The sequence below is a fragment of the Sciurus carolinensis genome, chromosome 6 (assembly GCF_902686445.1).
Source record: "Sciurus carolinensis chromosome 6, mSciCar1.2, whole genome shotgun sequence".
Taxonomy (NCBI): Eukaryota; Metazoa; Chordata; class Mammalia; order Rodentia; family Sciuridae; genus Sciurus; species Sciurus carolinensis.
The window spans coordinates 155,898,390-155,914,327 of record NC_062218.1 but is presented as its reverse complement, the minus strand read 5'-3'; the positions used below and the strand labels follow the sequence as shown (position 1 = coordinate 155,914,327).

The window sequence follows — 15,938 nt, the reverse complement described above, 5'->3', positions numbered from 1 at the left end:
AGGACTCAACTTTCCTTATCTCTCTAGTCTATTCATTCCATGGTGCTGGACACCAGTTGGCACTTAGCGAGCATCTTTTGAATGAATGAAAAATGTCATGTCTCCATTTGACGGTGGAGTAGGAGTGAAAAGAAATGTTAAGACTGGAGCTGGGGAGAGAAGAGCCCATGCTGGCCTTGACCCAGGCAGCCTGCTTGCCTTACGGGGCTGGCCGTTCCCTGCAAGCGCCTGTCAAGAGCTCACGAAGCAGCGGAGGGAGAGGCCACGCCCAAACTCCCGGAATCCACAGCACACGCGACGCTTCCCCGACACTGTCTTCCAACTGCTCCCCTGCAATTTCCAGGAGTTTCTTTTATTTCATTCACTAAACAGTTTATGAACTGAATTAAAATAAATGAGATGCAAATAAATTCCAGGCTTTCTCCCTCATTTTCAAATTACATTTTCAGTCCACTCAACCTGTTATAATCTCATAGTGATTTTCATTTAAGAGAGCTAAATGGATATGTGATTATTGTTACAGGAACTAACACCAGACAATTAAATGTTGAGGTGTTGATAGATAAAGCTGTGTTTTGATTTGCATAAACACGATGCCAGCGAATCTAACCCTGGCAGAAATTCAGTTATAAGGCTTGCGTGTCTAACTTCTGCTAATTACCACAAGTACCATTATTAAGATTTTTTAATATTTAGAGTTGGGATTATCGCCATTTTATTTTAGGGCCACATTTATCTTTATTTTGAAAACTTAGTCAGAATGCATAACTGATTTATCAGAGAAAAGGCACGATTACTACTTATAATCAACTTCTACAGTGCAGCATATCAAAAATCAATTACACAGCCCTGAAATCCAGTCATTAAGGATTTAGCTACTAATCGCATTCCATTTTTGTCTTTATGAAGATACTGCGGCTTGCAACTTTGCAGATACCAGCAGAGGAAGAAAAACATGGGAGGCTGCTGATAACCTAATGTGGAGAATTAAACTCTAGTCAGACAAAGGAGGAATATTAATTCAGAGTGGACCGACTCTGTAGGCAGGTCACCTAGGCTGGCTTGGATTTCAATCCAGTAACACACAAAAGTTACACCCAAGTCTGCCCACGCTGAGTCTTCCAGGCAAAGGGATTTCAAAGCATTTGCTAAACTCCAGCTTGTTCTATGGTTCACCGTCTGTCTAGGGCTCGCTTTGCTCTGTGATTATTTTAGTTGTTTTTAGTTTGCTTATTATCTGCCCTCCTGTTCCATCTCCTCCCACCCCTGGATGAGAGCTGTAGTGGGTGGGGGCTTTGCTTTGTGTATCATGTATCTTAAGTGCACAGCACAGCGCCTGGATCATAGTAGGTGCTCAATAAATGTGTTGCATTTGCTGAAGACTGAGGCTGCAGGGTTCTTTCCTCAACCCTGGGCAAAGGTTTAGCCTAATGGTAGGCATATTTTCTTTTGAGTGACAGATGACTGACCAGAGCAGCATCTGCTAGTGCTGAGATGATCTGACTGCTGGTGAACCTGAGCAGGAAGCTGTGGGAAACAGTGGCTGAGAGTCCTGGCAAGTGAACCAGATAGAAGGACAGAACTGGGGCCCAGTCCAGGTCTGACCATTTCCTACCCATCGAACCCTCAGTGATTATCTTCCCTGAACCTGTGTGTTCATCTGGAAAATGGAGGCAACCTTAACTACCTCATGGAGTGGTTGAAAAGATTAAAATCAGATGACTTAGTGCCTACATCATAAAAGTCCTCAATAAATGCTACACATTAGTTGTTAAAGCTGCAACTTGGGACAAGTTGCCTGGTGTGGGGATGTTAGGGTCGGTGGCAACTTCCCGCTCTGGCCCTGTTGTGACTTCCTCTGGGAACATCATCCCTGAGCCCCTCAGGCAGGGTGACATCTCATCCCTTGGGATCCCATCGGACTCTTGGGTGACTTTGTCATTTCAGTAGCCTGTGGTCACCTTGGATCTGCATATTCTACCACTGGCCACTCCTTCAAGAACATACTTTCAAACTTGTTCTCTGAGTATTTAGTAAATGCCCAGCACACGGTAGACATTCTTTCTTTGCTGATCTGACCAGATAGTAGAAATTTGGGGAGGGGATGTCAAATATGAAAGGAAGGCCAAAGATCTCTCCAGCTAGAGCACAGTGTGGGTTCCCAGCAGGGAATGGCTGCCCCCTTCCACCCTGGGACATGGAGAGCTTTTCCCCAGGGAGGAGGCCTAAGGGCGGGGGCTTCTACCTTCTGAGGGGAGACCTTGCCTTTCCCAGGGAAGCAAGGGGAAACGCAGGCTTGGAAACTGGGCAGCCCTCAGCTCTGGGAGGAAGTTCTCATTGGTGGAACCACTTACCCGGAGCTTCCTGCCGAAGATGGTGACTTTGCCTTTAATCTGTTCCTTCCGTAGGCGCCACTCGATGGAGTTGAGGCCGTTTTCCATGGGCAGGGAGATGTTGCAGCGCCCGATGGTGGGGGTGACGGTGCCCGCCAGGACGTGGGGCTCGCTGTGGAAGCTGACGCCCATGCCGTTGGCATACATCACCCTCAGGGTGCCGTTGTTGCAGAGCTGGTAGCTGTTCCGCACTTGATCTGGAGAAACACAGGCGGAGATGGGCATGGGGAAACACATTATCCACCCTAATAGTCAGGGGACTGTGGACCCTATTTTTATAGGTTTCCATGGCACTTTCTGGCTGTCAGTCTACAGCTGCCTTCGGTGAGCACACACACAATGCGAAGGTGAGCCGCAGAGATAGAACTGATCGGCGCCAAGAGAAACATTATTAATGTGTGGCACTCCAGAAATAATTATGCCGTGATATTTTTCTTTTACTCGCTGAAGACTATTAATAGTACATTTAAACATTTAAAGATGTCTATTGCCTACACAATTTGTGTCAATCAAATTCCTGAACTTTAACATATATATTTGAGCTTATATAAGAAAAAATAGAGGAAAGGAAAATTACTGATTCCCTACGCTTTTTCTGCCTCCCATCTCACCCTGGGGTGATGGTGTGAGCCACAGGTCAGATCCACTGCCGCACACCCAGGCTCGTCAAGGAAACCAAGAGAAAAAGCCACCTTTCCTCTTGAGCTACTGCTGCTGACCTGCCACGATGCCACCTCCATCTGGGCTCGAGGGCTCGCAGAGCAGAGGCAGATGGAGCCGGTGGGCGCCGAGCCTGCGGGCTTATCTTTTCCAATGGGATCTACACTAGTCAATCAGATCCTGACCTTTTCCTTTATCGAAAAGTTACAGGAAGGAAACGTGAGTCGGAGACTCTTCTTACTGCGGGGCCGCTTCCCAACTGTCTGTGCAAAGGAGCCGGCCGGGGCTGGCCTCCGAATGGCCAGCTTTTGGGGCAGTGAGCAAGGACGCACCTGTCTCTCAGCAACTCGAGCCATCATACAGAGGGACAGAATCTACATCATTAATCATTTGGCAGAGCAGAAGCAGAGTCATTGAAACAGGCTCTGTCGCGGGATAATAGTCCAGAAATGTCACCATTTATCTACCAAGAGGACACTTTTATCCTCTGACAACTGGCTGGCCCGCTGACATTATATCTTAATTAAAGGAAAAATTAATCTGCACAATTCCTTTTCTTGCCAACCCCTCTGCTTGTCCTGGACCGTGCGGCATGTCGAACAGCAACAATAACCACCGGGTGGTCAGGGACCTTTGAGATCCTAGTCCCGGGGAGAGATTGCTACAGAGCCCTGACCCCAGGGCAACCAACTCAACAAAGATGATGTACTAAAGAGAGAATCGGAACGGAATAACAAAACACAAGACTCAGTCATAGGCCCCAGAGAATAAGCAGCCCCTGTGAAGGTAACAACACCTGTTGGGTTGGTGGGGAGCAGAGGTGACTGAGGGGTAAGAAGTGAGAAGGGGCCGGGCAAGGTGGTGCACAACTGTTATCCCAGAGACTTGGGAGGCTGAGGCAGGAGGATTGCAAGCTTAAGGCCAGCCTCAGCCACTTAGTGAGACTTTGAGCAACTTAGTGAGAATGTCTCAAAATAAAAAGGGCTGGAGATGTGGCTCTGGGTTCACTCCCAAGTATCAAAAGAAAAAAAGAATAAAGGACGTTACCAACATCTGGACATTTGGTTGGGCGTGGATGACGTTCCTCTGTATCTGACTCAGTCATTTCTTTTTTTTTTTTAAACAAGACCCATCTCTGATAGAGTTGGTTTGCTGAGGACGTTCGCATAAGACAGAAGCCGAGGGGCGCCCCAGCTGTGTGGAAGTCCCCTGGCCAGGCCACGCCCCCATGAGGGTCTGGTGGGCGGGGGGCAGCGGGGTGGGCGGGGCGTACCCTGTACTACGGTGTAGGAGGCCTCCACCGAGGACAGGTTGGTGATCACGGTGACGTCGTCGTCGCGGTTGGAGTTCTCGATGTCGATGGTGATGGATTTCTCCATTTCCCGGTGCAGACTGGTCACCACCCCGGTGGGGCGCGTCACGTTGGTCAGACGGCCTTCGTGGTCATAGCTAGAGGAGAAGAGCACTGGTCGGAAGCGCAGTCCGGGGAGCCCGAGGTCCTCCCAGGCTTCAGAACCATAACGGGTTAGCTCGTGGGGCCCGAGGAGGCGGGGAGTGGGGTGGCCGGGGCCTCCCGCTGAGCCTCCTGGTCATAACGCGAACCTCGACCTGCCTGAGAAATGGTGCGTGCCTTTCCCAGCCAGGGACGAAACTGGCCCCAGCTGGGAGAAGCTCGGCCTGGTCTCAGGCAGGACCAAGTTGACTATGCCCTCGCATATTAGCGAGAACGGTTCCTTGTAAGTGTCCCTGGCTCTTTAATTTATGTGTTCCACAAAGCCACCAAATTAATCTTTCCAAAATATCAGTTTCATCATGTCACTGTCTGCTGAGCAAGCCACACTCTTCCCACTGGTTGCTCAATCAAATCCAAATCTGGCATTTGAGACCCTCCAAGCCCCACAAGGTGCAAGCCTGTCCTGCTTGTCACCGCCTAGACCGCTTAAAAGGCAGCCTGGGCCTCAGGTCACCTCGGTGTCTCGGTTCAGGCGGAGCAAGCTGGCTGCCTGCAGCCTGTTCCCTGGAAACCAACCACGGCTCAGCTCCGCGGGTGGCCTTCTTAGTTTCCCCGAGTCGGGCTGGCCTTGCTGTGCCCTGCGGCCACCTCTAGTGTGCAGGGGCCACGCCCTGCGCCTCACACTGCCCGAAATGGGGCCCTGTCTCCCTTATGTGGGTCATTTTTACTCTTTTTTGAGATGTGGAATTTCTTGTTGTCACCTCCTTGCTTCTGCAAGGAGCAGAGCATGTCCCAGAACTGGACACCCAGTGCTCCCTGAGAGCTGGCCCTCACACGCCCCAGGCAGGGAACCGGACTCTTTTCGAGGTCTGCATGTGAGGCCCTGGGGCTCTGGCACCTGAGCCCTGCTCTCGTCCAGCTGGGAGGGAGTGGGGTTCGTGAAGGCCTTTGCTCGGAGGGCGAAAGAGAAGGGCCAGCAGCTGGATGTCTGGTGGGCCTCCCTCTGGTTCGGGCACTTGAATTGGGTGCGCAGGACACTGGAGGGTGCTTGGGAACTGTCCCTGGAAAGCAGGCATCTGAGAGATTTTGCAACTTCTTGGGAGAACTGGCAAGTCACACTCTGAGGCTGTTGGGAGCTGAGAGCAGGACACACTGAGCTGGATGGCCAGCTGGGTAAGGGTGGTGAAGGTGACAGTAGGGACACTGAGCGGGAAGCCCAGGGAGCTTGGGAGCCCAGCTCCTCAACTCTCCCCCGGTCACTTGCCCAGGGCACTAGTGGGCGGATCAGATGACACCTGCTCTGGAAAGCCCCAGTGCCTAACCAGGGATGGGGACTCAGGCCTTCAAAGGGAAGGGGCTTGCTGAAACTCACTCTCAGACGGGGGCACAGAGACGCCATTTATGGCTGGGGAGGTAGCTCAGCACTTGAATAGCATGGGCAAGCCCTGGGTCCAACCCTCCAGCATCCACCCCTTGCCCAAAACAGAGATGCTATTTACAGTAGTGACATTTTAGAACAAGCTAAATGTCTAAATGTTCATTATTTGAAGATCTGAAGATTCCTTACACAACTATGATCTGTTCATATAACATAAACCTAGGAAGTTCGCAACACTGGTGACTTGGATTTCTATTTATTGGCATGGACAAATGTGTATATATATATATTTCTTTTCCTTTTTATTAGTGCATTATAATTGCATATAATATAATAGTGGAATTGTTGTCATGTATTTGTACATGCACATCATATCACTGTAATGTGGCCAGTGACAAACGTCTGTATTGCTGAGTAGAAAGGGTGGAATACAAAGGGTCCTCCCTCGATAACCTAGGAGTATCTATCGTAGAAGAAATGCTTTGAAAATATGGCTATCTAAACATTAACGATGATTTTTTGTGTGGGCTTTGGGCTAATCTTTGCTTTCTTCACGTGTTCCTAGATTTTAGGAAATATTTGTAACCCATATGACTGACTTTAATGCTTCTTAAGTAGAAAAAATTTGGACCAAAAAAAGCAAAACAATTCCAAGTGTCTGGGTTTTAGGGGTGCTGCACCGCAGAACTCATCAGTAATGGAGGGAAGAGGGGTGTCGCCTCCGGCCACCAGGTAGGGCAGTGAGGAGCTCCTCCTCCAGGACCCAGGCAGGGCTTTCGTCCCACCCCTGGAGTTCTGGGCCACACACTGTGTACAGCCGGACGCGCTTCCGTAGAGGGAGCAGGACAGCCAGGGTTTCGACTCTGGGGAAGCACAGAACTGGGCAGGGACCTGGATCTCGGGGGAGACAGGGCACGTTTCCTTTACGTTTCAAGAGGTCCCGGTGGCCGGCAGCTCTGCTCACTGGCTCCACGGAGCTTCTCAGATTCAGGTCTCTGAGCAAAGCACTCTGCACCCGGGAGCAAGGAGCTCTGGGTTGGAGCAGCAGGATCTCAGTGGTCAGCAGAGGGAGCCCCTGGGCCTTGGCCAGGGTGGGCTGGGTGCTGCCTTGGACTCATCTTGTCAAAAGATGTTCACGAAGCACCTACTGTGTGCCATGCATTGTAGAAACACTAGGGAAATGACTGGGGACCGAGTAGACAGTCAGTGCACTTGTGCTTGGAGGAGAGGGCAAAGTAAAGCAAGGCCGAGCCTCCCCGTGTGGGGACTGAGCTGGCCTGGCGGGTTTCCAGAGGGCAGCTGGCGGCCCCTCCATTCCTGCTGGCTCTCCAAAAGCCACGCCCCAGCCCAGAGAGGAGCAGGAGCAACGTGACTGTCAAAGGGGTACAGTGTAGCTCTGCGAGCCGCCCGGTCGGCCCGTTCTGTAAAATAGCTCCATGGCAGGCGAGCTCCACCCCTTCCCCTGACCCCACATCGGCTCCTTCCCGGCTTGCTCCACGGGAGAAGGGCTGGACCGACCGACAGGAGAGCTGGTCCCGACCTCTCTTCTGCAGGGCCTGTCCTTCAGGGAGAGGGGTTCTCTGCCCCTCTGGGCCCTCAGTTTGCTAAGGCAGAGTCTGCTCCTGCAGAGAAGCCAGGACCAGCAGCAGCCAGGGCCAGGGAGGGATGAGGAGACCTAGTGTGCAGACCACCTTCTTAGTTCTGCTTTCCCAGAGTAGGCTTCCATTTGTCTGGCTCCTGTACCCACTATGGAGGTGGCTCTTTGGAACCTGAGGGGTGGGATGGAGATGGAGGAGTACTTAATGATCCCCCCTGAGTTCCAGCAGCGCCTACCTGTTGAACTTCCATATGTACCATGTGTATTAGCCCGGTGAATTATCATGGCACCTGTGTGTAGTTGGCATTACTGTGCCCATTTGGCAGAGGTGGACACTGAGGCTCAGAGAGGTTGAATCACTTGGCCAAGGCCAATCAGAGAACATTTGGCAGAACTGGCACCTATACACTTGTCTTCCTAGTGCCAAGGTCCAGGGGATTTAGAAGACCCTGAAAGCGTGTATTCTCTCAGGACGTCCCTTGACCCCGCTACTTCTATAGGGACCTAATGACTTACATCCGGAGAAATCTTACTTCCAAGGCTGGAGTTCCCTGGAACTCTCTGGGACTGGCTGATCATAAAATGAGGTCAGAATGATTCATTAGTGTTATTTCCCCATACTCCTCGCCTGCTCGGAGTCATTAATGGGATGGCCTCAGTGGGAACATCTTTCCCCAAATCCTGGGACAATTTTCATCTGGCGTTGGAAGGTGGAACTCCAAATTCTATCCCGAGTCTTGCTGCAGAACAGCAATGGGTCATGGAAAGATCTACTGACCTCTCCTGTGGCCGTGGGACTCAGTTTCCTCATCTTTAAAATGGGGAGAATCAAACCTATCCATCGAGGGACACTGTGACAGTTGAGGAGATAAACAGCTTCCCTGCCTGTCAAGTTCTAGGCAGAGAGAATGTACAGCTCCACTTGCCACCTATGGGAAGATTTGCACCCTGCTTCATGGAACAGGGTGGGAAGAGAGGAATCTACCTATGGAAGTTCTCATGCTCCATGAGGAAGTGGAGTTGGTGTATGATTTTTAAGTTGCCAATTTTCTGGCCATATATAAAAAGTGCTAAACAAAGGGACTAGTTACCTTTTTTAGAAGGCCTAAGAGAACCTTACACATCTGAACTTCCACAATGCAGAATTTTGGATCATTAGATTTACCCACATTATGAGAGAAAAAAAAAAAAAAAAACCCACCCCAGCTTATCAAATTAAGAGAGGAAAAAATTATTCATGAACAAACATTTAAAAAAGATTTATGACTGGACGTGGTGGTGCATGCCTGTAATCCCAGCAGCTTTGGAGGCTGAAGTAGGAGGATCACAAGTTGGAGGCCAGCCTCAGTAACTTGGTGAGGTCCTAAGTAACTTGTCTCAAAAAAAAAAAAAAAAAAAAAAGAGCTGAGGATGTGGTTCAGTGTTGAAGTGCTTCTGGGTTCAATTCCCAGTACAAAAAAATTATAAATTATGAATCATGCCTGTTTTCACTGAACTAGAGACCCTTATTGTAAAATACCCTCCCTCTTTGAGTCCACTTGTGTGGACTCACCAAAACCACAGACAAGGCTTTAACTACAGTCTCTGAGTCAGGCCTAGTTCAGGTTGGCCTCCCTGAGAGGGGCATGTCTTTCTCATCCAGGAACCCCAACTCAGCATTTCTAAATGCAACGGGTCTCTCTTCGAAACTGTCACAAAGGAAGACACAAATCCAGGCGGTGTGTGGCTTCAACCTACTTGAGGTGATTGCTAAAGGTGGCATGTCAAGAGAGGAGACACTGGCTGGGGAAGTGTGATCAAGTCCCAGTGCCTTGAAGAACATGAGGAGGCTTCAAAGAAGCCTGAGAAAGGTAGCTGTGCCCCAGCAACAGCTTGACCCAGGGAAAGCAATACTGCAATGCAGAAAATGTCCAGCAGGTGGCAACAGCTCCCTTTTACATTTTCCCAAGCCCTTTGGCACACAAACAGGAAGTGAACATTCCTAGATTTGGGGGTGATTGACAATGAAGTCTTCAGTTCTTTCTCTTGTCCCTTTTCTCTCTGTGACACCCCCTCCTTAACTTACTAAATTCTCAGCTAGCAGCAACATCCGGACAGAGAGCCCGCAAGGACTCTGAATATACAAGGGTTAACCTGCTCCTTTTCCAAGGACAGCAGATACTTGGAAATTCCACTCCAGCCACGGTTGGTGACTGGGGAGTCTTAGCAGCTTCCGCCAGCGTCCCATCAGTTAATACCTGTGGGAGCTTGAGGGAGCGCTGCTGCAGGAGCTAGGGAAAACAGCTTTTTGGCCAAACAAACGGCAGGACTATTAAGCATGAGATAATTGCGAGGGGAAAGCTCTTGCATCTTTTGATATACCTAGCATTTTATCTGTATTGATCTGCTCCTGCTAAAGAGGAAATTCAGAGTTTATCTACCTGTCTGCGCAATCAAGTGTGTTGCTGGACCTATTGGCAAATTACAGGAGCCCCACTGGGATCTTGCCTTATAGGTTCTAATTTCCGCACCCACAGCAAACATGAATAATCAGCAAAGCTAATCAGCACTTTATCTCCCAGGGGCTGCGCGTGTCCAATATCCTGAAATTTGAACGGCAGGCAGACAACAGGAATTCCCATCGCTAGGAGGTAGGATGTTCAACATCAGAGACCCAAGAGAGCAAATCATTTAGGAGCCAGGGAGAGGGACATGAATGTCTTGAGGCCATAAGAAATCATTAACGTTAGGAAGACAGTGTGACTAAGCAATTTTAAAGGCAACAGGAGCAGCCGATCCTGATGGCAGCCAGGGCAGGGGACGTGCTCTTTACAAACCCACTTACTCATAGAAAGTCGTCCATCCTGTCTCGTCACTCTTGGTGGCCAGGAGTCCAGTGTTCCCATCGTAGGTCATGAGGCCAAGCTCCAGGTTTTGCGTGGACACGACTTTGAGGCCTCCGTTGGTGCCCACAGTGAGGGTGATGATCTGATTGTCCGGCATGAGCAGGTGGCGGGGCAAGCCACTGCTGTCCCGACGGATCTTCAGGGAATTTCCATTATTGTCAATCAACTCGGTGACGTCGTTGTCGGCGCTGTATGTGAAGTTGTACAAGTACTCCCCGGTCACCAGGCTCACGGTGGACTGGTGGATCCCATCCGCGTTGAAGACATACAGCTCCTGTTCTCCAGGGGACGCGGCCTCGTACTGGTTGAAGGCATTAAGCACGGGTTTGTTTTTGCTGACCGCCCTGATCCGGATGTTGCCCAGGTCTGCGATGTAGATGGTGCCATCCGGAGCCACAGCTAAGGATGATGGGGAATTCAAGATGGCATCAGTCGCGTAGGCATCGTCTCCTGAGTAGCAGTTGCAATTGACATCGTTTTTGCAGTCGCAGTCTGAGGCCGCCCCGGCCAAGAGGCAGATCTCCCCGTTGGTCGTTACCTGGCGCAGACGGTTGATTTTCTTCTCGTCCGTCTCGGTGATGTAGAGGACCCCTGTGTGAGAGATGGCGATGGCGCTGGCGGACTCCAGAGCAGAGTGGATGGCGAGTTTGCTGAGTGAGTAGTCGATGCCCGGGACCTGGCAGTGCATGGGCCGCCCCGCGATGATGCTGACTTGGTGGTTCTCCGTGATGCGGAGGATGACGTTGTTCTCTAGAACATACAGGGAATTGTCCATGGGGTTGACCGCAAGGTCGGTTGGCCACTCCAGGCGAACCTGTGGAGGACATGGTACCGTGTTCAAGTACAGCCTCTGAGTCAGCCAGGATTTGAGTGTGGCCACTTACAGTGGCTTTATGCAGATTTGAACTTTTTACTAACACACCGTCCTGGGGTGCTCTTCACCGAATTAGCCACCCATTGCCCCTGCTGATTGCGTATGACTGTGCTGTAAACACAGTCCTCCCATCCCACCGACTCTACCTATGAGGCTTCACAGCCCCAGACGATTAACCAGGGTCCACGCTATAACACACGGTTACACAGGTAGTTCACTGCACAAGGGGCCAGTGCAGTCCTGAATATACACTGCTTGCTAAGCCAGGAGCCTGAGGAGGATGTGTTTATTTGGAGGAGGCGTGTGGCTTGAAAGGCGGCCCTGACCCAAGCACAGGCCGGCTAGCAAACTACAACTTAGAGTGTTTGCCTGGAGGGGGAAGAAAATGAACTAAATCAAACACATTCCTTCTCTGTGGAATTTGAAATAAAAATCTCAGCAGCAAGTTGTCAGTTTGTTGTGGAATTTGAACTGAAATTTATGAGGTTGACCGAGGGTTGCAAAGACTCTTACAGGAAGGGTGAACATATATTCCAGGTTGTTTGAGAGCAAATGCCGGGCATTTGAGGGAGCCTCTGTTCTCTGCCTCTGTAAGAGCCCTGACTGAGGGTACAATTTGGGGACCACTGGGGAAGCCTCTGCTCCAGTCACTACGGCACAGAGAGAAGGTTTACATGGCGAGAATGCGGTCACTTCCAATGAACAGGAAGTTCTGATTGACAGGTAAGAGCACACTGTACAGTGTGGTGTACAGACCTGCAATAATGACGGAGGAGACAGGTGATTACCCAGCAACGCCGCCCACCCTGCGATTTGCCGTGGCTGGAGCGTGTCACCAGTTCGGCTCTTCCGAGCAGAATTTCCCTGTCTCTGGCTGGCTCTCTCCAGTTCTTACCTGTCCCACTGCATCTAGTTCACCTCCGGCCTTCTGCCAACACACCTGTACCAGTGTCTGCTGCCTGCCCACTCCTCTTCCAACTACACAGAAACCAGGTGAGACCTTCAGGAAGAACTAGGAACTGCTCAGTGATGAGAAGAAAGAGAGAGAGAGTCCCACCTGGGCGACGTCCATGCTGGAGTCGCAGCTCAGCGGCCGGACAGCCGTGAGGTCGTTGGAGCCCAGCAGGGTGGAGATGATTCCATTCTGGTCGACCTTTCGGATCATGGTGGCATCAACGAAGTACATGAGCCCATTCTTGTCCACTGCGATACCTGCATAAGACAAGTGGTGGTGGGAATGTGTCTCTCAAGGAGGGGAGGACGGCTTGTGGGGTGCGGTGGGGGATGCCTTGCTGGGCACTCTGCTGGGCTCAGGACCTTACTGGGAAAGACCAGCTCACTCTGAGAAGTGTTCCCAATCTTTTAAAGGCATGACCCTTTCTCACACGCACTGGGCTGAGATGTGCGTGGTACCCCCACCGTCCCCCCAGGGGCTCTGGCTGTAGCCCTGCCCATTTCCCTCTGGCTGAAGACAACACCTTGGGCTGCAGAGGAACCAGGCCTGCAGATAGATGAAGGAGGAAACCATCCTGCATCTTGTTCTCTTTAGAAAAGAAATTATTTCCAAAAGCTCATTGCTCTAAAAATTATTGATAGCAAATTACTCGAATACCCTTCACAACCGGTTGCAACGTTGAGGCTGAGAAACAATGATTCTTACTGTCACAAACTCCCCCTTCTAAATGTATCCTCCAGGAAGAATTCCCAATTAAGCCGTGACTCCAATCAGCACTCCAGTGCCCCAGGGGACACCCAACCCCAGCATTCCCCTGTCGCAGCGGGGCTGCTAAGGCACAGACGGCGGCTTCTGTTTCTCCTACAATTTCATTTCGGTGCCCCGTACAAGGCCTGGTTTTCTTACACCCTGCTGCAGGCTGCTCTCACAGTGACAACGCCAACGTGAGTCAGACCCGCCGACGATTGCTCCTTAACCTAAAGCACCGTGAGTCCTTTACAAAACAGAGCCCCATCCATCCAAGGACTGCCCCATCCTGAAACCCTGGAAATTACACCCAGTCTTAACTGCTGCCATTTTGTTGGGTATTTACAGCCGGGCAGGCACTGTACTTTAGACTTCATATACACAAGGTCTGGGAGTGGCTGGAGGTCCCCACGGGGCTTTGTTCTCCCTCCAGTCCCTAGAGGTGGCACTCTGGCCCATTGAGCTGGCGTTTCCTTCTGGTGCTCTCTGACTAGTCGCACTCAGAAATTCTGAGGTGCAGGCCACCCGACTTTCCTTTTGCCATATATGTGGGTGATAAAGTTTATTTCAAACAAATAACTCGAATTCGCCCACCCGCGCCCCAAAGCCAACGATCAGGGCTGAGAGCTTCTGGGGGAAGCCGTGCTGAGGCTGCTGGGAGTCGCTCGGCTCCAGCAGGAGGAGCGCCAGGCTGGCCGCAGGCTCTGTCTGGGCCGCGCGTTCCTCTTCTGCGGCCTTTACCTCTGGGGCTCATCAGGGTCGCGTCCACAGCCTTCCCGCCATCGCCACAGCGGGCTTCATCGAAGGGCAGACATTGTTCTCCAGTCCCCGCCACGACTTCTGAATTCCCAGCCAGGTCTTTGGATCCGCTCAGAGACTTGACCCGGTAGATTCTGCGACTGTTGGTGTCAGAGACGTAGAGCGAGCCGGACACGGGGTCCACGGCCAAGTAGTACTTGTGTGCTGGGTTGTTGCTTTGGAAGAAGCACAAAGAAAAATGAGGAAGGGGCTATGCAGCTGGCCCCCTGGATCAAAGAGATGACAAAAATCCTAGCCACGTTCTCACCTCCTCTAGCATCTTTCCACTTTAGTGAACTGGAAAGAATCTGACCTCTTAACTGAGTGTCCCGGCATTAGCACAGCTCTGAGCTCCTTCTAATTAGGCTTAACCCCTCACGCTGCTGTGGAATTCATGGATTGTCTAGAAGCCTGCTGCTGATAGGAAAGACCCCACTCCAGCCCTGTTTTTGTTAGCAGGTAGTTATTCAGTGCAACTGCCTGTGTGTCAGCCTCTCTTAGGTCCCCATGGGCTTAGCATCTTCTCAAGTGAGATTGAGGAACAATACCACCTAACAAGGCTTTCCTTTTAATCTATGCTTTCTCAATGCCTCCAAAGTACTCGATCATGAATAGCCAGGCAACCTAGAGTTTTCCTAACTTTGTTATGGGAAGCTCCCCGGAGCCATCTCCAATCTGAGGATCTCAGATCTCTTCACTGTTCCTTAGAGTAGACGCAAATCGAGTTGGCATTTAGTGTGAAGAAACCTGAGTATCTTGCAGTCACATCCAGAATCTGAGGGAGGAGATGCAGTTTTCCAATCGTGGGTAACCCTGAGGTGACAGGTGTGAACCCAGAACAGCCAGGGCACTAAGTGGCACTTGAAGATGAATAACTTTGTGTGCGGGAAGTGTATTAGGAAAGTGTAAGTTTCGGAGACCGGGACAATTTCTCTACCAAGCACCTAGCTAACCAGTACAGAGCAACGCTTGTAGTACTGGCTCACGGGTAAGACAGGAAATTCAGCACCCAACCGGGACCCACCGGGTGACCTTAGGCAAGTCTTTTGGCTGCACGGGGTGCTAGCCTCCTTACTTGGGAAATGAAGAATCAAACTGAATCATTGCTGACTCACAACCCACCAGTTCTTCCCTTTGCAGTGCTGTCACTCGGGGAGGCTGGGACCAGGGTGAGAACTCATGCTCGCTCTGCACCGGCTATCCCAACTCTGGGAGGCCAGCAGGGATTGCTCCTCTGCCCCAAGGCGGGGGTGGGGGAAGCTTTCAGTGCCACTTGCCTATCAAGAGCCTGGGCCTGCTCTTCCTGATATTAATTATATTTGGTGTCCTAGTGCAGAGGGGCTGGGAGAGGTGAAGGGAAGGTGAGGGTGATAAGAGCCTTGGATCCATTTGTCCTGTAGACATTAACTGGGAAATTACCAATTAAAACACTACCATTTGGGTTCTTCCCCAATTTAAGGAAAAAAAAAAAAAAAAAAAAAAAAAAAAAACCTAGGGAACTATTTTTAGGAACAATTTGTGAGTGGAGACCATCTTTAATTCCAGCTTCTCCTCAGGTTGCTATTAAGACACATAATTGAACTAGAAGTCAAGGTCTTTCTAAAATTCCAGCTTAGATAATAGTTTGAAAGAGTAGGCTAGGTGGGTTCCTCTCCTCTCTCCTCTCTCCTCTCCTCTCGTCTCCTCTCCTCTCCTCTCCTCTCTCCTTCCCTCCTTCTTCCTCCTCCTCCTCCTCCCTCCTTTTTTTTTTTTTTTTTTTTTTTTTGGCTAAGTCATTAGAGACTATCCACATATGCAAAACAAATTAGGGCAGAAAGGGAGAACTTGGTGCGGAGTTTTAATTAGATGCTGCACTCTTAAGAACACGCAGTAGCCGGCACATCAACAGAAAGACGCAGCAGCCACATCTGTGCCTATCACGAGCAAGACAATTGATTCTGACTTTCTAGGGAGCCAGATTCGAGGTGGCTTTTCCAGATCTCCAGCCTAAGAGCAGGCAGCTGGGGTGTGGGGTGACGGCCTGCGAGGGGAGGGAGACGGTGGTTCCACTGGACTCACACTCCTTCCCACCACGGTTCTGCCCCACGAGCTCAGGTCAGATGGGCAGCCCTGCTTCCGCCTCATCTGTGGCTGGACGTCAGCACGGTGGGCAAGGGAGAGTCCTTCCAAGGGCATTTCTGCTCTCATTTTGGGTTCAA

The 15,938-nt window shown here is 50.7% G+C and overlaps 1 protein-coding gene across 9 annotated transcripts in view; it reads right to left on the bottom strand.

Annotated features, from left to right (window-relative positions):
- Tenm2 (teneurin transmembrane protein 2) overlaps positions 1–15,938 on the bottom strand; it is a 621,032-nt gene that overhangs the window by 23,712 nt on the left and 581,382 nt on the right. For all 9 annotated transcript variants that reach the window (XM_047555832.1, XM_047555823.1, XM_047555824.1 and 6 more), the window contains 5 exons: positions 13,684–13,916; positions 12,298–12,452; positions 10,306–11,180; positions 4,327–4,502; positions 2,355–2,590 (listed from right to left, as the gene is read on the bottom strand). In XM_047555832.1, the coding sequence (XP_047411788.1) occupies positions 2,355–2,590; positions 4,327–4,502; positions 10,306–11,180; positions 12,298–12,452; positions 13,684–13,916 (1,675 nt within the window). The remainder of the gene's footprint in view (positions 1–2,354; positions 2,591–4,326; positions 4,503–10,305; positions 11,181–12,297; positions 12,453–13,683; positions 13,917–15,938) is intronic.